The sequence below is a fragment of the Rhinatrema bivittatum genome, chromosome 6 (assembly GCF_901001135.1).
Source record: "Rhinatrema bivittatum chromosome 6, aRhiBiv1.1, whole genome shotgun sequence".
Taxonomy (NCBI): Eukaryota; Metazoa; Chordata; class Amphibia; order Gymnophiona; family Rhinatrematidae; genus Rhinatrema; species Rhinatrema bivittatum.
In genome coordinates, this window is record NC_042620.1 from 87,877,635 (window position 1) to 87,900,060 (window position 22,426).

At 42.5% G+C, this 22,426-nt stretch overlaps 1 protein-coding gene across 16 annotated transcripts in view; it reads right to left on the bottom strand.

Moving 5' to 3' along the window:
• The window catches only part of BAZ2B (bromodomain adjacent to zinc finger domain 2B), a 1,147,511-nt gene that overhangs the window by 415,870 nt on the left and 709,215 nt on the right, over nucleotides 1-22,426 (bottom strand). For 10 of the 16 annotated variants that reach the window (XM_029605562.1, XM_029605561.1, XM_029605560.1 and 7 more), the window contains exons 9-13: nucleotides 6,036-6,651; nucleotides 4,998-5,273; nucleotides 4,750-4,810; nucleotides 4,479-4,587; nucleotides 4,125-4,226 (exon numbers count right to left, since the gene is read on the bottom strand). In XM_029605562.1, the coding sequence (XP_029461422.1) occupies nucleotides 4,125-4,226; nucleotides 4,479-4,587; nucleotides 4,750-4,810; nucleotides 4,998-5,273; nucleotides 6,036-6,651 (1,164 nt within the window). The remainder of the gene's footprint in view (nucleotides 1-4,124; nucleotides 4,227-4,478; nucleotides 4,588-4,749; nucleotides 4,811-4,997; nucleotides 5,274-6,035; nucleotides 6,652-22,426) is intronic. The other 6 variants (XM_029605566.1, XM_029605569.1, XM_029605568.1 and 3 more) reach the window with 1 other exon arrangement.

Sequence of the window (22,426 nt, forward strand, 5' to 3'; positions counted from 1 at the left end):
TATCATATCCCCCCTCAGTCGTCTCTTCTCCAAGCTGAAAAGTCCTAACCTCTTTAGTCTTTCCTCATAGGAGAGTTGTTCCATTCCCCTTATCATTTTGGTAGCCCTTCTCTGTACCTTCTCCATCGCAATTATATCTTTTTTGAGATGCGGCGACCAGAATTGTACACAGTATTCAAGGTGCGGTCTCACCATGGAGCGATACAGAGGCATTATGACATTTTCCGTTTTATTCACCAATCCCTTTCTAATAATTCCCAACATTCTGTTTGCTTTTTTGACTGCCGCAGCACACTGTACCAACGATTTCAATGTGTTATCCACTATGACACCTAGATCTCTTTCTTGGGTTGTAGCACCTAATATGGAACCCAACATTGTGAAAGAGAAGAATAAACATTCACTACTGATCATTACCCACAGAACAAACCCATCCCACCCTTCCCCAACTCCTCCAACCCCTTTCCCTTCTACCAAAACCCAGAGAGGACAATATTTATGAAAAAAGAATGTAGTGAGAACAAAAAAGTCAATACAGGTTTCACACTGCCTGACAATCCTATCTGAGATACGGGTCATCATATATAAAGCCATGGGAGCCCTCCCCTAGTCACCAAGTCAAATGTGACCTTCAATGAGAGAATAACAGACATCATGAAAATGGAAATCCATCTTGGTGTAACCAAAGATTGCAAAAAATTGGGCTGCTTCAGCAGCTGTCTCAAAATGCAAAGTTTTGCCCTGATGCACCACCTTAAGCTTATGGCAGAAATATTAAACAATACATACTATTCGGTGTTCACTAACGACGACCCTGAAGAAGGACTGCTGCTTGTTGACAAGACCATAGAAGGGAATGTGATAGACAACTCCTTTTACAGAAGAAACTGTATGGGAAGAGATAGGAAAACTGAAAGTGGACAAGGATCATAGGGCTGGATAAGGTACATCCCAGGATACTACGGGAACTCAGATGTCCTGGTGGGTCTGCTGAAAGACCTGTTCAATAGATCCCTGGAAACAGGAATGGTGCCGCAAGATTATAGAAGAGCAGTTGTGGTCCTGCTTCACAAGAATGCTAGCAGAGAGGAGGAAACTATGGTGGTGGGAAAATGAATGGAGATGCTGTTGAAAGAAAGGATAGTGAACTATCTATAATCCAGTAAGCTGATGGACACAAGACAGCATGGATTCACCAGGGTAAAACCGTGTCAGACAAATCTGATTGATTTTTTGATTGGGTTTCTAGAGAATTGGATCATAGAAGTGCGCTCAATGGGATTTATTTGGATTTCAGCAAAGCTTTTGCTACGGCACCGCATAGGAGACTTGTGAATAAAATGAGAAGCTTGAGAGTGAGTGACAAAGTGGTGGAGTGGATTGCAGGAGACAGCATATAATGGTAAATGGAACCTACTTTGAAGAGAAAGTGGTGTTAAATGGAGTGCCACAAGGATCCGTTTTGAGGCTGGCTCTGTTCAATATCTTTGCAAAATTCTTTTTCACTCAACGCACAATAAAGCTCTGGAATTTGTTGCCAGAGGATGTGATTAGTGCAGTTAGTGTAGCTGGATTCAAAAAAGGTTTGGATAAGTTCTTGGAGAAGTCCATTAATGGCTATTAATCAATTTTACTTAGGGAATAGCCACTGCTATTGATTGCATCAGTAGCATGGGATCTTCTTAGTGTTTGGGTAATTGCCAGGTTCTTGTGGCCTGGTTTTGGCCTCTGTTGGAAACAGGATGCTGGGCTTGATGAACCCTTGGTCTGACCCAGCATGGCAATTTCTTATGTTCTTATGCAATACTACTTTCTATCCCTTCTGCAGTTTGTTTATTTAAGTAGAGTATAGAGAGAATGATTTAAGAAAGCTTGAAGAGTGGTCAAAGATTTGGTAGCTGGGATTCAATGCCAAGATATGCAGTCATGCATCCGGGATGCAGTAATCCAAAAGAGCAATATAAGATGGGCGGTGAAAGACTGATGTGCACAGACCAAGAGACAGATCTTGCAGTAATAGTGTTGGTGATCTGAAGATGGTGAAGCAATGTGACAAGGCAATAGCTAAAGCCAGAAGAATACTGGGCTGCATAGAAAGAGGAATAAGCAAGTAAGAAAAAGGAGGTGATAATGCACTTGAACAAGTCCTTGGTGAGGCCTCACTTGCAGTACTGTGTTCAGTTCTGGAGCCCATATCTCAAAAAGGAGAGAGAGGATGGAGGCAGTCCAGAGAAGGGCAACCAAAATGGTGAGGAGTCAGTACTGGAAGATTTATGAGGAGAGGCTGCAGGTTCTAAATGTATATACCCTGGAAGAGAGGAGGTGCAGGGGAGATATGATACAGACCTTCAGATACCTGAAAGTTTTTAATGATGCATAAACTTTAAACCTTTCCATTTGAAAGAAATCAGTAGAACTATGGTCATGAAATGAAACTTCAGTGGGGACAACTCAGAACCAACATCAGGAGATATTTCTTATTAGACAGGTTGATGGATGCCTGGAATGCCCTTCCAGAGGAGGTGGTGAAGACAAAAACAGTCAAAGAATTAAAAGGGGCATGGGATAAACATTGTGAATCCTATAAGGTAGAGAATGAGAATGAAGGGTACATGGGCATAACTTGCTGATGTTGTGGTTACTACCCTTAACCAATAAACCTTGATGCTTTTGATGCAATTGAAACAATGCTCTCTGCTTCAATGGCAGGGAAAAAAAGGGGAATTGGATTCAGACAATAACATACGAGGGCCCTGACTTTTATGGTCTGGGGAACTTATAAGCATTGGGGTAACCTGCACAGAGCAGTAGTTATTAACCTTAACAGAAGACATGGGTTACTACCCTTAACCAATAAGCTTTGATGCTTTTGATGCAACTGTAATATCACTCTCCGCTTTGGGGTGGGTGGTAGAGGAATTAGATTCAAACAACAATCAACACAGGTGCTGATATTTACAGTCTGGGGTAGTAATATGCAGACATAATGGTAAAAGCACAGGACTGCTTCTACGGCCAAGTCCATAAGCAAAGCACACAAGCAGCACTGTCTGAATTTTCAAGAAGGCTTATCACCCAGTAAACTTTTGCTAGCAGTAAATTTTTATGGGATATTGTAAGGCTTGTGGATAACTGCAGGGTATGGCAGTTGCTACCCTTAAGAGAAGGCATGGGTTACTACCTTTAACCAAGAAATCTTGATGCTTTTAACACAATTGCAACATCTCCCTTCACATTGACAGCCGTGGGCGGGGATGGAAAAGGAATTGGATTTAGACAAACAAGGGCCCTGATGTTTATGGTGTGGAAAAGAAAAGATCATGATGTTTGGCTTCATATAAGGTTTAAATATTTTGTCTAGGGATTTCATATAACAAGAATTGTAAAAAAAATAATTTTTTTTAAATGTTAAAAAAAATAAATATATAGTATTTGTGAAAAAATTACACATGCACGCACACACACTTATGACAAAAAGACACACACCAGAACAAAAAAAGCTTTTCTGTGGATAAAAATCCAATTAAATACACTACTAAGTTTAAATAGAAGAAATACCTGAACAAACCCAGATTAAAAATCATATTGCAAAACTCCATTACTAGGCATTTATGGATTCCATCTTTAAGTAACAATAAATCTGAATTATTACATACAATAAGGGGGCAATTTTCAAACTGTCTGCATTGGTACAAAGTCCGTTGGTAGTTTTTACCCACAGGCTTTGCACCAATTCTCAAGGGAAATTATATAAATACTATCCTCTAGAAAAGTGCCCTGAGGAAAATGTACATCTGTTTTTTCTGCAGAAACATTTTCTATTGAAAACAACATGCATAGATTTGAAAATGCCATCTGCACATATTATTTTCCTCCTCTGACCTAAACATACCTCTGGGAATGATTCCCTTCATGCCTTTAACTGCACAGAGGGAGGGCATTTTTCAGACAGCCCTTTTAGCCAGATAAATGGGTATTTTCCCAGGTCAATGTCTTTTGAAAATTGTCCTCCCGATAACTACTAGGAACAGGCAGTTAGGCTATACCTAAGAAGTATTACTTTGCCTAAATTTATGCTACTACTTCTTAGATTAAAGACTTGACTTGTTTAAAAAAATGGATACCTGTGGTCCATCTCTGGCTTCATAGAAGTCACCCACTCTTATTTTTGCACTGAAGCTGAAATTGTCCCTTGAGATATCCATTATTCCATTTCTGGTGAGGTACTGAAAAAATCACATATTTTTCCACTTCAGGTTTTAATAATGACCCACTTTGTTGTTTATCTATCCTCAAGTCAAATATTTTTCCATGCTCTACACTGAAGAGATATTTACATTTTTAGGAGGTCAGTTAAAGATACATTAGCCTCACTTGAGAGGCATCTTATACCAAAGAGCTCTAATCCAAGGAGTATACTTTTGATTGTAACAGAATTAATAGTGTGAAAATGTATACAGTTTTAGGAAATGATGTACCTTTATTACTTCAGGGTATTGCCTCAGTTTCTTTCCACATGGAGCATAATAGGCTACTTCTCCTTGAAGGCGTCCACTGATGTTTCTTATTCTTGTTTCTCTTTGCCAGCTATATAAAATATTGTAATCTGTTATAAAATAGATGTATTATACAAAACCTATAAACATATTACTGTGACAACTAACAATGGATTTAGCCATGTTAGCTGTGTCAAAATTGCAATGTCAGAACTAGTTTCCATAGATTAAACAATGAAAATTAAACACATACCCATATTCCATCGGTATCTGCAACTCTCGTTCATCTGTTACTCTTCTCCTTTTTCCAGCACCTTAAATAAAGTTTATTTGGTTAAAAACCTGCTGAAAGAACCAATAAAAGGTATCATACATAAAAATCAACTCTAGACAACCTTTAGATAAATGTAACAGAAAAACTAGACATCGTTTTATGCATAACACTCAACTTTAATAATCTATTTCTCAGCCAGCGTGTTTTACTACGGAAAATGTAAATACCGCATGGTGTACTTGAAGTAAGAGTAGAAGTGCCAAGAAAATCTGGCGACTGAGATTCAGGACATAAGGCAGCAGGCGTGGAGCTTGGCGTCTTTGTTACTTGGAGATTAAGGGGTGTAGAATGCGCTTTGTTGCTGCTGGAAGAGCTGTTGACTGAGGAAGTTTTATTCAGTTGTGCTGGAGTTTTCTCTCCCTCAGTATCACTATCAGATTCCTCTTGATCTTTATCATCATCTTCAGATCCCTCAGTATCTGACTCTGAATTACTATCAGACTCTGTTGGTAAATAGCAATAAATTCAAATAATAATTGTCTATTCGACAGAGAGAAAACCTGAACTTTATAAGCCATTTCATTGATGTGATAAATTGAATTCTTTAAAGAAAAGTGGATTTAACCAGTAATTTAACCAGGTATAACCTTAACACAGGCAAATACAAACATACAGGGTTTTGTTGAATATCATCATAAAGGAGCTGATCAATAAGTTAATTGAAAAATGTTTTACATAACAATGTGACATTATTATAAGATCATGAATATGTCTGTTTCAACGCATTCACATTCTCTACAGTTGGCCTCCTTTGCCTCTGAAGTGGTTTGATTTTATTAATAAAATCTGAGTGAATTCTTATTTTGTGTGCTCAGCAGGCTGGTTAATTTTGTTGTATTTGGTTTAGGGTAGGGCCTTAAGATAAAGAATGGAAGCTTATTAGGGTAGTCTTACACCAAATTAGCCTGGGTAAGAGATTTGGGGTGGATTTAAACCGTTCAGTAAACTGTTGTGATGGTATTTAACTTAACGACGGTATAGAAACATTTTTAAAGAAAATAAATAAATAAATTTAAGACAATTTGCTAGGGTTTCTACCTAGTAGTTTACAAAACGAAAGGCAAAGGGGTTCAAAAAGCATAGAATCAGAATTTTGTTTTGACACTTGGTCCTAGTATATTCTGCACCTTTTAAATTTGGAAACAAATCTTCAATCTTCAATACAAACACCTGTTACTTACTTATAAAGAGAGCCAAACACTAACCTGATTGACTGTCATCAGAATCATCATCATCATCATCATCTTCATCCTCCTCCTCTTCTTCTTCATCTTCATCATCTTCTTCATTTGAGTCATCAGAGTCTTTGCTACTAGGAATGTCTGAATCTATTCCTCTAAACCGATCTATTAATGACTTTGCAGGATGAACATGATGTGGAATTTTTACTGCTGCTACATCATTACTGATGTTTTTTTCTTTACCAAGACTCTGCAGTACAGGAGAGGTACACGGCACAACTGGTGTCCGACTGCCAGAATGTTTTTTCCCACCCGTACTTAAATTTACTGGTGAAGAAAATGCACTGCTAGATGTAGCCATATTTTCATTTATTTTACCCTGGGTTTTGGATTTGGTGGTAAGTGCTAGAGGCGCCTCCTGTATGACACACTGAATAACTCCATTAGGTTGATGATTACCTAAAAGTGCATTTGTCAAGAATGGATTAGAATGGTTATTTTCTAAACAAGTTTGTTTCTGGTGAGCTAGTGAACTGGAGGTTGGTTTTGGACTTGACAAAGATGTATTAACTTTCTTCTGGCTCTTGGAAAAGTCTTGTTGTTTTTTTGAATGTGCTGAAAATATTTGTTTGATCAGTTCCTGTCCAAACAGAAGAATGAAAACAGCAATAGTCATTAATCATAGGCTAATCAAGCAAGGAAATCATTAAGGTCCTACCTTAGCATTTAAACCCAAATTAATTGTCCTGGAAGAAGCAACAAGCATTTGCCCAAGAACAAAGATATTCTTTCATATAAACTGATGCATATGAAACAAGTTTTGAATGACATTACAATAAATATAAGACTGATTAAAAAAAAATGACACATTCAGAACATACATTTTGCTGCAACTGAAATAATAAATGCAGAGAAAGAGAAACCAAATCATCACAAACAAAATATTGCAAAAACAGAAACAGTCACTCTTGAGGAATTCTACAATATAGACTTTAAAAAGCATAAAAAACCTCTTGTAGGAAGAAGGAGGATACTCAGATTCATGCCCTGCATGCTTCCTCAAAGGCCTACCAGACCCAATCCTATTCTGCCTTGTGAAAATTGTAAATGCCTCTTCTCCAACAAGGACTATATACAGACCCTTTAAAATCATCCCATGTAATGCTCACATTGAGAAATCCCTCATAACATCTCAAAACGTGCCAACCACCTCCCAATATCAACTGCCCTGCCTCACACAACACATGGCAAACTCCGGGAACCAAATTGAGAGACTACCTAGAATAACCCAACATACTACATCCAGCCCAATCAGGATTCTGAACAGGATACAATACAGAAACTGTCTTAGTTTTCCCTATTAGATGATGGACCTTGATAGACCACAAAATCATACTGACTAGACTGACATAGTACAGGGGGGGGGGGGGGGGGGGGAGTGAAAAACTAGTTTGAATCTTTCTTCTCCACAGAACCCAGATAATAAACTGGAACACAAATACCTCCAAACCTTGACATCTAAAATGAGGAGTATCCCAAAGCTCCCCACTACTGCAGTATTTTTATTTTATTTTTCATATTTAGAACCAATATATAAAAGGCTATCTTTTAATTGTACATTGCCTTGGTTTTTCTTTTATGGGAAGAAAGGTGTTTTATCAAATGCAATAAGTTAACTAACCAACTCATCCTATTCAATAGATAATTCATGTCCCTCACAGATTAAGACAAGATGGATTCAAACTGCACAACTAGGCTGGTGACATCCAAATCCTTATACCACCTGGGAAAAAACAGCAGCAGTCCCAGAGAAATGCCTTAACAAAAATCTGGATGACTAACAACCAACTTCTTACAAACATGGACAAAACAGATATCCTCACAAAGACCTGATAATGCCCATCCCCAAACCCTTCCTAGACAATATCACCTTACATCCACAACATGAACTAAAGAACCTAGAAAGCCAAATAGCAACAATGACTAAGAAAGCATTCTGGTCACTCTGAATGGTAAACAACTATGCCCCTTTCTAAAACCAGAAGACCTAAAAACAGTCATGAAGCAGTGGTGCTCACACATCTGTACTATGTACTATGCACAATTTTCACATAATTTCCCTCTTGTGAAGGGAAATTCTGTTTTTACCCCACAGAATCAGGAACATTGACCAGAAAGCAGCAACAGCAATGGCACTGGAGACCTACATGGACTAGAAGAGAGGAAAAAAAAACACTGGTGTCAACTGCAAGTGAGAAAGAAGCAATGGCAGGCTGGACTATGTGGACCAAAAAAGAGTTGGGAGAGTCTGCTTTGGCCTACACAGGCCAGAAAAGATAAGCCAGCAGCGTTGGCCTTGGTCTATGCAGCCTGAACAATGGAAAGATAAATGGGGATCTGATAGAGTTTAAAAAAGCAATGTAGACAGTGAGCTTGGGGAAAGGTAAGAGTGTGCTGGAGGTGATGCTAAAGATGGGGTGACAGAGAAAACTAGGAGTCTTGATAGGGTAAGGGGAGGGAATTTGGAAAGGGGAGCGCTTTCTCTATCTACAACGCCCCCCTCCCTAGAAGTCAAGCTTGGGTGGGGGAAGACTGCGAAAGATAGTAGTCAGACAGAGAAAGATAGAGGGCCTTGCTGAGGTGAGGGGCGAGAACTGGAGTGATCAGAGAGAATAAGCAGGAGAGGGGTTCAAGCCTTAGCAAGGTTTCCAGGGGTCAGGGGGAAAGAAAAAAGAATGAGGCAAAGAGGATTGAGTCTGGTGGAACAGAAAGAGAAAGCTAGTTAAGAACATAACATAAGAAATTGCCATGCTGGGTCAGACCAAGGGTCCATCAAGTCCAGCATCCTGTTTCCAACAGTGGCCAATCCAAGGCTACAAGTTCTGGGCAAGTACCCAAAAATTAAGTATATCCCACGCTACTGATGCTAGTAATAACAGTGGCTATTTTCCACGTCATCTTGATTAATAGCAGTTAATGGACTTCTCCTCCAAGAACTTATCCAAATCTTTTTTAAACTGCACTAACCACATCCCCTGGCAACAAATTCCAGAGTTTAATTGTGTGTTGAGTGAAAAATAATTTTCTCTGATTAGTTTTAAATGTGCTACATGCTAACTTCATGGAGTGCCCCCTAGTCCTTCTATTATCCAAAAGAGTAAATAACTGATTCACAATTACAAATTCTAGACCTCTCATGATTTTGAAGACCTTTATCATATTCCTCCTCAGCAGTCTCTTCTCCAAGCTGAACAGACCTAACCTCTTTAGCCTTTCCTCAAAGGGAGCTGTTCCATCCCCTTTGTCATTTTGATTGAAAAGCACCTGTCCAAGTACAGATCCCTGAGGCACTCCACTGTGAAAATTGACCATTTAAATCCTACTCGGTTTCCTGTCTTTTAACCAGTTTGTAATCCACAAAAGGACACTGCCTTCTAACCCATGACTTTTTAGTTTCCTTAGAAGCCTCTCATGAAGGATTTTGTCAAATGCCTTCTGAAAATTCAAATACACTATATCTACCTGCTCACTTTTATCCACATGTTTAGTAACCCCTTCAAAAAAGTGAAGAAGATTTGTAAGGCAAGAGTTGCCTTGGGTAAAGCCATGCTGACGTTGTTCCATTAAACCATGTCTTTCTATATGTTCTGTGATTTTGATCTTTAGAACAGTTTCCACTATTTTTCCTGGCACTGAAGTCAGGCTAACTGGTCTATAGTTTCCTGGATCACCCCTGGAGCCCTTTATAAATATTGGGGGTACATTAGCCACCCTTCCAGTCTTCAGGTATAATGGATGATTTTAAGGATAGATTACAAATTTTAACTAATAGATCTGAAATTTCATTTGTTAGTTCCTTCAGAACATGGGGGGTGATTACCATCCAGTCCAGGTGATTTACTACTCTTCGGTTTCTCAATCAGGCTTATCACATTTTCTAAGTTCATCGTGGTTTGGTTCAGTTCATCTGAATCACTACCCATGAAAACCTTATCTGGAACAGGTATATCCCCAACATACTCTTCAGTAAACACTGAAGCAGAAAAATAGTTTAATCTTTCCACGATGGCCTTATCTTCTCTAAGTGCCCCTTTTACCCCTCGATCATCTAACGGTTCAACTTACTCTCTCGCAGGCTTTCTGCTTCGGATATATTTTTAAAAGCTTTTTCTGGGAGTTTTTGCCTCTATGGCCAACTTCTTTTCAAATTCTCTCTTAGCCTGCCTTATCAATGTCTTACATTCAACTTGCCAGCGCTCAATCTTTATCCTATTTTCTTCTGTTGGATCCTTCTTCCAATTTTTTAATGAAGATCTTTTGGCTAAAATAGCCTCTTTCACCTCACTTTATTGTACACCGACGTGAAGTGCAAACAAATGTTCGGTATATAAAAATGCTAAATAAATAAATAAAATAACTTTTTAACCATGCCGATAATCGTTTTGCCTTCGTTCCACCTTTCTTAATGTGTGGAATACATCTGGACTGTGCTTCTAGGATGTTTTTTTTTTTTTTTTTAACAATGTCCATGCCTCTTGCACACTTTTCATCTTTGTAGCTGCTCCTTTCAGTTTTTTTCTAACTATTTTTCTCATTTTATCAAAGTTTTCCTTTTGAAAGTTTAGCGCTAGAGCCATAGATTTACTTACTGTCCCCCTTCCTGTCATTAATTCAAATTTGATCATATTATGATCACTATTGCCAAGTGACCCCACCACCATTTCCTCTCTCACCAAATCCTGTTCTCCACTGAGAATTAGATCTAAAATTGCACCCTCTCTCGTTGATCCCAAAACCAATTGCTCCATAAAACTGTCATTTATTCCATCCAGGAACTTTATCTCTCTCTAGCATGTTCAGATGTTACATCTATCCAGTCAATATTGGGGTAATTGAAATCTCCCATTATTACTGCACTACCAATTTGGTTAGCTTCCCTAATTTCTCTTACCATTTCACTGTCTGCCTCACCATCTTGGCCAGGTGGATGGTAGTATACTCCTATCACTATACTTTTCCCCAACACACAAGGGATTTCTACCCATAAAGATTCTATTGTGCATTCAGTCTCATGCAGGATCTTTATCCTGTTGGACTCTATGCCATCCTGGACATAAAGCACCACCCCGCCTCCCAGATGCTCCTCTCTGTCATTGCGATGTAATTTGTACACCGGTATAGCACTGTCCCGTTGACAATCTTCCTTCTACCAGGTCTCTGAGATGCCAATTAAGTCTATGAGGGGAAAGAGATGGGAGAGGGGTCAACCCTGAAGGGACTGACCTGAAGGAGAGGAGAAATCAAGCCTGGGGAAGGGGTTCAACTCATAAGGGGGAGAGCTGGGGAAAGGCAAGAGGGGTTAGGCCTTATAATGGGAAAATTCTGCACAAAAAATTAAAAATTTTGCATCTTTGAGTAATACTGTTTTTCCATACTGCATTATAAATTAATTATTCTTCAAAGACAGTGATTATATTGTTTTATCTGAACAAATAAAGTCTGCAGAATGTAAAAACAGAATTTTTAAGTTTTTGCTCAGAATTTCTCCAGGAGAAACAGCAGCAACATTATCTACACAGGACTACTTAAAAAGACAATAAACTCCAGATAATCCACAATTTGGCTGCCAGAACCTATCACAGTAGCAGGAAATAGGAACATGTCTTCTCATCTTATTCTCTCTTTTCCTGCTGCCCATATCTCTATGCATCAAATTCAAGATTCTAACCTTCACATTTACTTGACACTGGCCCCACCTACCTAACCAAGAAGGTAAAAGAATATCATCCACAAAAAAAAGTAACTAGTCGTTCCACCCCCATAATTCTCTGAGTAAAACACACCAAGACCAGAATCTTCACATGAGCAGCACCAGAACTATGGAACAAATTTCCTTACTACCTACAAGGAATCAATGAGTACATGGATTTCTGTCACCAACTAATGACATGGCTATTTACCCTGCAGGCTAACACCTTGCATATCATTCTCATCCTTCTGTCAATTAAATAAGCTAATCTTTATAAAACTTTACTGTTATCTTTTGTTCTTTGTAAACCATAACTATAAACTATTGTATGAACACACCATGATGCATGTAAACTATCTGTAATATGTCTCCTGTTTCCTAACTACAAATTAATGCTTTAATATGACTAATAACACACTATGTAATCTGCTTTGAAGTGGCTGACCAGCTACATAAGGTGGAATAAAAATAAAAAAATAAATTAAATTAAATACTGTACTTTAGAAATAAGGTGAATATATTACAAGGTTACTATGAAAAAGATGCTTGCATGCTGACATAGTAACGTTATAGGTAAGAATACAAAGCTACAACATAAAAACCCAGATTACCGTAATTTATTTCTCTATAACTCATTTCTGCACAAAAGAGACTATTTTCTTTTTAGTTTCAGGCTCTAATGACAATAACTCACTTCTATGGGTGGCTGATTTAAAATAAGTGCAGTTACTTTGGCTTCTTGGGAAAATTACTTAATAAGGGTTATGGGTATTCCAGATTCACTTTTTTTTATTTTCTTTGTCCACAAAGACTATTCCAAAAATATTTCCTTTTGATATTACTCATTTTGTCAAAATATGTCACTATACAACTTCTGCTGTGCTGTATAAGAACTAATTTAAGTATTACCCTCAGAGTACCAATATTTCTTGCCTTTCTACTTTCTAGTATAACAAAATTTCTTTCATATAACAAGTATTCTCTGCAAAATGCAAATCAAATCCACCAGCCACACATTTGGCCATGTGACCATGCTTGATGCCATACAGCCAGATTGTTCAAGAGCTTTCTGGAAACGAAAAAGCATTTCCCTGCCCATGTGCATTAGTTTCTGCATTGCTATGGCTCTCCTTTAGTTAAATATAACATTCTTTGACTTGGGGCACAATAATAGTGTAAGGGAATAGAGAAATTGTGTGAGTTTGGTGGACTACTGTCTTCAGAGAACATCTATTTACAGGTATACAACGTTGCTTTCTCTGAAGACAAACAACTCACTAAGGGGCAGATTTTAAAATCTGCGCGCGCGGGGTACATTTGTGCATGATAAATGGCACGCACAAATGTACACCCGATTTTATAACATGCGTACGCTGCCACGAGCATGTTATAAAATCCAGGGCCAGTGCGCGCAAGGGGGTGCACACTTGTGCACCATGCGCGCGCCGAGCCCTAGGGGAGCCCTGATGGCTTTCCCTGTTCCCTCCCCCCCACCTTCCCCTCCCTTCCCCTATCTAACCCACCCCCAGCCCTACTTAAATCCCCCCTACCTTGTTTCAATTATTTACGCCTGCCAGAGGCAGGCGCAACTTGTGCACGCCGGCCGGCTGCCGGTGCGCCATCCCCCGGCTCAACCGCTGTGCCGAAGGCCTCTGTCCCACCCCCGGACCGGCACCACGCCCCCTTCCCGCCCCTTTTTCAAAGCCCCGGGACATACGCGCGTCCCGGGAGTTGTGCGTGCCGCCGAGCCTATGCAAAAAAGGCTCGGCACACGCAGGAGCAGGTTTTCAGGGTTACGCGCGCAACCCTTTGAAAATCTGCCCCTAAGTCACGTATATGGGACTCACTAGTTAAAGGCAGTCTTCAAAAAACAAAAAAATAAAAACAAGAACCACCAAATAGCAGGAAATATTTGTTAGAAAACGACATTTTTCTTTCTTTTTTTTTTTTTCTAAACAAAACAAGGAAGATAATCTGAAATCATAAAAATGAGCCCTGAGGAGGGGACAGAGTTGGGTTCTTCCCCTTAAAGTGACTGTAGTGAATAAACAGGTTGATATTTAAAGGGATTTGAAATTCCCACCCAGGTAAAATCTACCCAGATAAAGAGGCATGCCAAGGGGATGCTTAACTTTTACCAGGTTAGTTCTCATATTTATTGTTACTTGATTAGAGATAGCTGGGGAAGTTAGGTCTTGCAGATTGCTCTCCTGAAGTTACCTACATATCTATTTATTTATTTATTTAAAATAATTTATATACCGGAGGTTCCTGTATAAAGCAAAATTGCTTACCTTGTAATAGGTGTTATCCCAGGACAGCAGGATGTAGTCCTCACATATGGGTGACATCAGTAATGGAGCCCTATGTACGGAAAACTTCTGTAAAAGTTTCTATGAAACATTTGACTGGCACCAGAGTGCCTACTGAGCATGCCCAGCATGCCATGATATTCCCTGCCACAGGGGTCTCCCTTTAGTCTTTGTTTGTAGCAAATAGCGTTAGCCAAAAATAAAATAATAAAACGTATCGGACCCAACTCCGCGGGGTGGCGGGTGGGTTTCGTGAGGACTACATCCTGCTGTCCTGGGATAACACCTATTACAAGGTAAGCAATTTTGCTTTATCCCAGGACAAGCAGGATGCTAGTCCTCACATATGGGTGATTAGCAAGCTAGAGGCTGAGTCATTTTGTGCTGAAGCAACAGTAAGGTATTGACGATGAAATGAATCAGCCGAAGATCACAGCAGGTTGGATGTAGAAGGAGTTGGGATTAAACTGGAAACAAGTTCTTTAAGACGGATTGTCCATATGCTGAATCTTGTCTTCCCTCTTTGTCTAGACAGTAGTGAGCTGCAAAGGTGTGAAGAGAGCTCCATGTTGCTGCTTTACAAATGTCCAGAATAGGTACAGAGCGAAGGTGTGCTACTGAGGTTGACATTGCTCTGACTGAATGTGCTTTTACTCGCCCTTGGAGAGTAAGGCCTGCTTTTTCATAACAAAATTGTATGCAATCTGCTAGCCAGTTTGACAGAGTATGCTTACCCACTGCTTTACCTGGTTTGTTTGGATCATAGGACACAAACAGCTGATTTGATTTTCTTTGGGCTGCAGTGCGGTTTAAATAGAAAGATAATGCACGTTTACAGTCCAAAGTGTGTAAGGCTCTCTCTCCCTGGTGAGAGTGAGGCCTAGGAAAGAATGTAGGTAAAACTATTGTTTGGTTTAAATGAAATTCCGTGACAACCTTAGGAAGGAATTTTGGATGTGTACGGAGGACTACTCTGTCATGAAGGAACTTCGTGAAGGGTTCGTAAGTTACTAGTGCCTGCAGTTCACTGACCCTTCTAGCTGATGTAATGGCTATGAGAAATACCGTTTTCCAAGTGAGGAATTTAAGGTCACAGGTATTTATGGGTTCAAAGGGAGAACGCATAAGCCTGGTTAAGACTACATTCAGGTCCCATTGTATGCTTGGGGAATGAACTGGAGGTTTAATGTGAGTTAGGCCTCTCATGAATTTACTGACGAGAGGCTGTGTGGAGACAGGTGCATCTTCCAGCTTGTTATGGTAAGCTGAGATTGCACTTAAGTGTACCCTTACAGATGACGTCTTAAGACCAGAGTCTGAGAGATGGTAAAGGTAATCTAGTAGTGAGGTAGTGGGGCAAGTGAAAGGATCTAAATCTTTGTTAGTGCACCACAATGTAAACCTTTTCCATTTGTAGGAATAATTCTTTCTAGTGGAAGGTTTACGTGAAGCTATAAGTACTTGAGATATAGTGGTTGGAAGGTTGAGTGGTTGTAAGATCAAGCTTTCAACATCCATGCTGTCAGGGACAGGGATTGAAGGTTGGGATGGCGCAGCTGACCCTGTTCCTGAGTTATGAGATTGGGAGCTACTCCCAGGCGAATTGGATCCCTGACTGAGAGATCTAACAGTGTGGGAAACCATACTTGTCGAGGCCAATATGGGGCTATGAGTATCATGGTCCCCTTGTCCTGTTGCAGCTTCACTAGTGTTTTGGTTATGAGCGGTATTGGTGGATACGCGTATAACAGGCCTGAATTCCAATGGCGGGCAAAAGCGTCTCTTGGTAAGCTGTTCTGCTGCGAGAGGAGAGAGCAGTAATTGCTCACTTTGTAGTTCAGATGGGACGCAAAGAGATCTATTGATGGTTGACCCCAGCGTTGGAAGATCTTGGCTGCCAGGGTCGGGTCTAGAGACCACTCGTGTGGTTGGAAGTGACGACTGAGGCGATCCGCTACTGTGTTGTGGATGCCTGCTAGATAGGTGGCCCGTAGTAGAATTGAGTGTGCTAGGGCCCAGTCCCATATTTGAGCTGCTTCCTGACAAAGGAGGTACGAGCCCGTACCACCCTGCTTGTTGATGTACCACATGGCTACTGTGTTGTCCGTTTGGATCAGAACAGTCTTGTGTGAAAGGCAGTCCTTGAATGCATATAGAGCATAGCGTATAGCTCGAAGCTCCAGGAAATTTATCTGAAAGGAGGCTTCTTGCTTTGTCCACTTGCCCTGTGTTTTCAGATGAGCAATGTGCGCTCCCCATCCCAAGGTGGACGCATCTGTAGTTAAAGTCACTTGTGGAACTGGCTGCTGGAAAGGTAGGCCCTTGAGCAAGTTGATCGGTGATGTCCACCAGAGAAGGGAAAACTTCAGATCTGGTGTTATCTGAATGTGAGTGGACAGTGGCTGAGTGGCTTGAATCCATTGAGATTTGAGTGTCCATTGCATTAGTCGCATGGTCAGTCTGGCCATGGGAGTGACGTGAACTGTTGAGGCCATGTGTCCGAGTAGGATGAGGCACTGATGAGCTGTGACTGTATATTGATTGCGAATAGAGTGTGCCAGGAGAACGAGCGTTTGAGCCCGGTCTTTCGGAAGAAAGGCCTTTGCTGTGATGGTGTTGAGATCTGCACCTATGAACTGCAACTGGTGAGATGGTGTGAGATGGGATTTGTCGTAATTGATGAGAAATCCCAAGGAGTGACGCAATCTTATTGTGAGATGGAGAGAAGTGACAGCTCCGCTCTGTGTATGACTCTTGATGAGCCAATCGTCCAAGTAGGGGAACACATGCACTTTTTGCTTGTGAAGATGTGCCACCGCTACTGCTAGACATTTTGTGAATACTCGAGGTGCTGATGCAAGGCCGAATGGTAGCACTCTGTATTGGAAATGTTGACCTTGTACCAGAAATCGCAGGTACTGTCGATGAGGAGGGAAAATGGGAATGTGAGCGTAAGCGTCTTGAAGATCCAGAGAGCAGAGCCAATCTCCTTTTTGAAGAAGAGGTAGCATGGTGCCTAAGGACACCATCCTGAATTTTTCCTTCTTTAAAAATTTGTTGAGATTTCTGAGGTCCAGGATAGGACGTAGACCCCCGGTTTTCTTTGGAATGAGGAAATATCGGGAGTAGAATCCTCTGCCCCACTGAGGCCTGGGAACTCTTTCAATGGCCCTGGCAGTCAGGAGGGTGGATAATTCTGCTTGCAGGATTGTGTAATGATGAGACACTGACCAAGACGGAATAGGGGGATTGTCTCTTGGCACAGTGAGGAAGTCCAAGTGGTACCCTTGAGATATGATTGAGAGTACCCATTGGTCTGTAGTGATGGAGGTCCAAGTTTGAAGATGGTGAGCGACTCGGCCTCCGACAGGTACTTGTGGATAAGGATTTTGGGAATGACTCATGCCCTCTGGTTGTACTTCAAAATCCGGAAGTGGACGCCGCAGGCGGAGGCTGCTGAGGCCTAACAGTTCTTTGGCGAGGCTGAGACCGTTGAGCAGGCCTTTGTTGTCTGGGCCTGGCTGCTGGTGGATAATACCTCCTAGGGCGGTAATATGGCTTTCTTTGTTCCCTTCTTGGAGGCCTCCTTGAAGGTTGATGTACCTCTTGTGGCAGCTGAGACAGCTGTTTGAGGGTTTCTGTGTGGTCTTTGATGGTGGCCACCGCCTCCTTGACTTTATCGCCAAAGAGGTTTTCCCCTAAACAAGGCAGGTCTGCCAAGCGCTCCTGTACCTCTGGTCTCAGCTCTGAAGATTTAAGCCAGGCCCATCTTCTAGCTGTTATTCTGGATGCAGACAATCTGGAGGCTGTCTCAAATGAATCATACGTGGCCCGAACCTCGTGTTTTCCTGCCTCTAGGCCTTTATGTACGAGGTTTTGAAATCCTCCCTGAAGATGGTCAGGTAACTGATGAGACAGGGATTCAACTTGCTTCCATAGGTCACGCTGGTATTGATTCATAAAAAGCTGGTATGAATTTATCCTAGATACCAGCATAGCAGCTTGGAAGATCTTCCGGCCAAGATTGTCCAAGAACCTGTTATCCTTCCCAGGAGGTATGGAGGCGTGTTGCTTTAATCTTTTGGCTTTCTTTTGAGCCGACTCAACCACCACTGATTGGTGCGGTAGTTGAGTTTTTTGGAACCCCGGGATGGGTTGCACTAGATAAGTGGCATCCGCTCGCTTATTAACAGCTGCCACCGACCCAGGGTGTTCCCATATCCTGTACATTAGTTCTTGTAATACTTCGTGAACAGGAATAGCAAGAATTTCCTTGGGAGGATCCACGAATTGAAGCACCTCCAAGGTTTTTTGCCTGCTGTCTACCTCAGAAATGAGGGAGAAGGGAATTGTCTGAGACATTTCTTTAATAAAGTTGGAGAAAGACAGATCCTCTGGTGGTGACTTTCTTCTATCTTCTGGCGGAGAAGGCTCAGAAAGGAGATCTTCATCAGAGGAGAATTCTTGGTCACTATCATCCAGAGGGTGCTCCAACGGCCTAGTAGGCTTAGCTGGAATTTCGGATAGTGGAGTCTGAGGTCTAAGGGGTGGCATGACACCCGAGGGACCTGGTAATGGCTCTTGATTCTCATCCACATCTATAGGTTGTGGTAAAGATGAGAAGCAATGGATCAGTGAGTCCAGCTTGTCCATCAAGGGTTGAAAAATGGATTCTTGAGTAGGCATCGACGGTGCCATCGGGGTCGATGGCCGTGGTGGAATCGATGGTAACCGGGGAATCGGCAGTGCTGGAACCGGTGGTTGCGGCCTAGGTAGAACCGGTGATGGAATCGGCGCCATCGAGGAGAGCGGTGATTTCCTCGGCATCGGTATTGAAGGTATCGGTGATGGGACCGGAGATCCTCCTATGACCGGTGTCGATGGCAGAACCGGAGTGGAAGGCCGTGGCATCGCCTCGATAAAGGCATCCTTAACCGCTTGACGTATGTAACTGTCAAGTTCCGCCCGCATGGATGATGTGAACAGAGCACCCATGGGGGGAGGCGGTGGCGGCGATAGTAGTACGACCTCAGGGCCCTGAGGAGGTACGATTCCTTCCGCCGGAATCGGCGAGGGTTGGCCTGTTGGTGGCTCGGAAGCCTTACTTTGGAGCCGGGCTTTCTTAATCGGTGTCCCGTCCTCCGTCGATGGCTCGCCGGGTATCGGGGCGGTGGTTGCTGTGTGCAGCCTGCGATGCCGATGGCGATGTTTATCTTTTTCGCGCCCTTTTTCGCTGCTCGATGTGGACGCTCTAGACGATGGAGAGGGGGAGGAGAATGGAGCGTCTCCTGATTCCCCAGACTGACGTTTTTTCAGGATGACCTTCCTAATCGACCCAGCCGGAGACGATTGTGTGGAAGTAGATGGAACAGTAACTAGCTGTATTTTAAACAATTGTTCCATCTTGTCGAGCCTAAGACGTCGACCTTTCGAGGTCATCGTAGCGCAAAGGGGACAATTTCTTACGTCATGGCCTTCTCCAAGGCAGAGGACACAGTCCTGATGAGGGTCTGTGATCGACATATTTCTTGCGCATTTTGGGCATTTTTTGAATCCTGTAGCCATTTTGTGGCCGGACAGCCGTCGACAGCCTTGACTCAGGTACAAAAATTATTATGAAAAACGGAACGGAACGGAACCGTGAATCAAAAGAAAAACTTACCCCGATGACTACTGAAGGGAGACCCTATGCGGCTAAGTTTTTCTAAGTTTCCCGTAAGGAAAATATTGTGGAGAATCCCACAGGACTCCTAAGAACCGCGAGGCTAACTGCTTCGCGGAAAAAAGAAGACTAAAGGGAGACCCCTGTGGCAGGGAATATCATGGCATGCTGGGCATGCTCAGTAGGCACTCTAGTGCCAGTCAAAAGTTTCATAGAAACTTTTACAGAAGTTTTCCGTACATAGGGCTCCATTACTGATGTCACCCATATGTGAGGACTAGCATCCTGCTTGTCCTGGGAAAATATACATATCACCCCGGTTCACAAAGAACAGTAACTATCGCTACATATAGCGGTTTACATAGAACAGAATACTTGGCTGCAGACTTACCTAGCTAAATCCCGCTAAATATCGCAGATAAAGTTACCCAGGTATCTTTCCATTCACTGCACTGCTTATAATGCTAGCAGCCACCTCTTACCCTCTATGTTCCGGCGTCCCTTACCCTGTCCCCCCTTTTCCCCCACCTGTTGGCACCCCTATCATTACTATTCATAATATAAAACACACTGAAACTGTTATTGGTATCAAAAGGCCGCAGCTTTATTTCTTTCACATACGAATAAACAACCTGGGGTACCCGAGCCGATGTGCTGTCACTGACTGCCTGCCGAAATCAAGCCAGGCGTCTTTTTAAGCCGTGGTCCCCGCCGAGTCACCGCTCCCAGGCGGGGGTCACACCACTGGCGCATTCTGCGCTCCCACCTTTCTGTGCCTCCCCTGGTGCTGACCGGCTACCACGCTGTCCGATGATGCCGCTGGCACCACTTAAAATATATTCAACTGGCCCGGATAACCGCCATAACACGAGGTAGGGGGACCCTTGCCTCGTGCTCCCCCACTTACTTAACTGGCTGCGGCCTTTTGCTTCCTTGCAAACCCTGCTTCTATTGCATCTTGTAACACATTATTAAATATGTCGGACAAATGTATACCATCCTCTCGGAACAATCCCGGACACTTGTCCTCCGCCCACTGGTGTCTGATCTGATGCACAATTCTTTTACTTGTCTACATCTCCATCTGTTAACTTTCTTTCTGCCTCTATTCCATAATTTTGAGTCTTTCCACTTCGGCCTTGGTATAATTTCCGACCAAACCAATGCGGTAGTCGGGTATAATACCGCTATTAAGTTTAAGTCACTTTTTACTGTTTGTAGCAAGCTCTTGTATGTTAATGAATTCAAGTCGTTGACCCCCAGATGTATGATCATCACGTCTGGAGCCGCCTGGGACTCCCTCAGGCGCCGTAACAAGGGCAATAACTGGTTCCAACGCATGCCGGGTTTTCCTGTCCATGTGACAACCCACCCTTGTGTTGCCAAACCCAGGTGTTGTCCCGTAGGATCATCCTATCGCTCTCTTGGCCGCCCATCGTACATACTAGTGGCCAATAATCCATGCTAGTAGTTGAACCCGCTGTTGCTCTGTAAAATATAATTAATAATAGGTCGATACAGAAACCTCCTATTGAACACGCGGTTTCCCTTACCCCTTATTCAGTAAGGGGAGGAAAACGCGCGTCCAACCCGCGGCACCTAATAGCGCCCTCAACATGCAAATGCGGGATACAGTAAGTAAAATGTGCAGCCAAGCCGCACATTTTACTTTCAGAAATTAGCGCCGACCTTTGGGTCGGCGCTAATTTCTTCCGGCGCCGGGAAAGTGCACAGAAAAGCAGTAAAAACTGCTTTTCTGTGCACCCTCCAACTTAATATCATAGCAATATTAAGTCGGAGGTCCCGAAGAGTAAAATAAGTTGAAAAAAAAAGAAAAAAAAAGAAAAAAAAAATTGAATTCGGCCCGCGGCTGTCAGGCCGAAAACCGGACGCTCAATTTTGCCGGTGTCCAGTTTCCGAGCCCGTGGCTGTCAGCGGGCTCGAGAACCAACGCCGGCAAAATTGAGCATTGGCTGTCAAAACCCACTGACAGCCGCCGCTCCTGTCAAAAAGGAGGTGCTAGGGACGCGCTAGTGTCCCTAGCGCCTCCTTTTCCCCGTTTCTAACGCGCCACCTAATTTGAATACTGTATCGTGCGCGCCGGGAGAGCGGGCGTTCGTCCGCTCTCCCGTGGTCTTTACTGAATCGGCCTGTAAGTTTGGTTAGTTGAGGTAGAGGCTACCTTGTCTAACCGTACGTAGGCGTGGATCCTCTTTATCCTCTTTTATCATGTCCTTGTCTAATCTGGCCTGTGCTGCGCTTGTGGCCGCTCCTATTCTGAACGAGTGCGAGCTGAACTTCCTTGTGTCCCACTTTACTTTGTTTACTGCCGCTTTAAGGACTGCTGTCAATTGGAATCTTGTCAAAGGGGGAGCAGTCGCCATGGATCAGTAGGTGTTTTCCTCCCTGCGGACGTACTGCCAAATATTCTCTTGTATAGAAGACTGGGCATGTGTTACAACCTGCAACCCGATTGAGCCATAGAGTAGTGCCTCTTCCTTGTTGATCAGTCTTTGACCTGTGAATATTTATACTTAACGTCTCCGTTGTGCACTCGACATTCTTCCGCAGCAATCCACTGTCTACCTCGTCCCTTTTGTTGCAGGCCACCAATTCGCTGACTCTGAGGGCTCCAAAGAAAGCCAGCGAGAAGGCAAGCCTGAATAGCCTGGTCTCGAATGCAGAAGAGCAA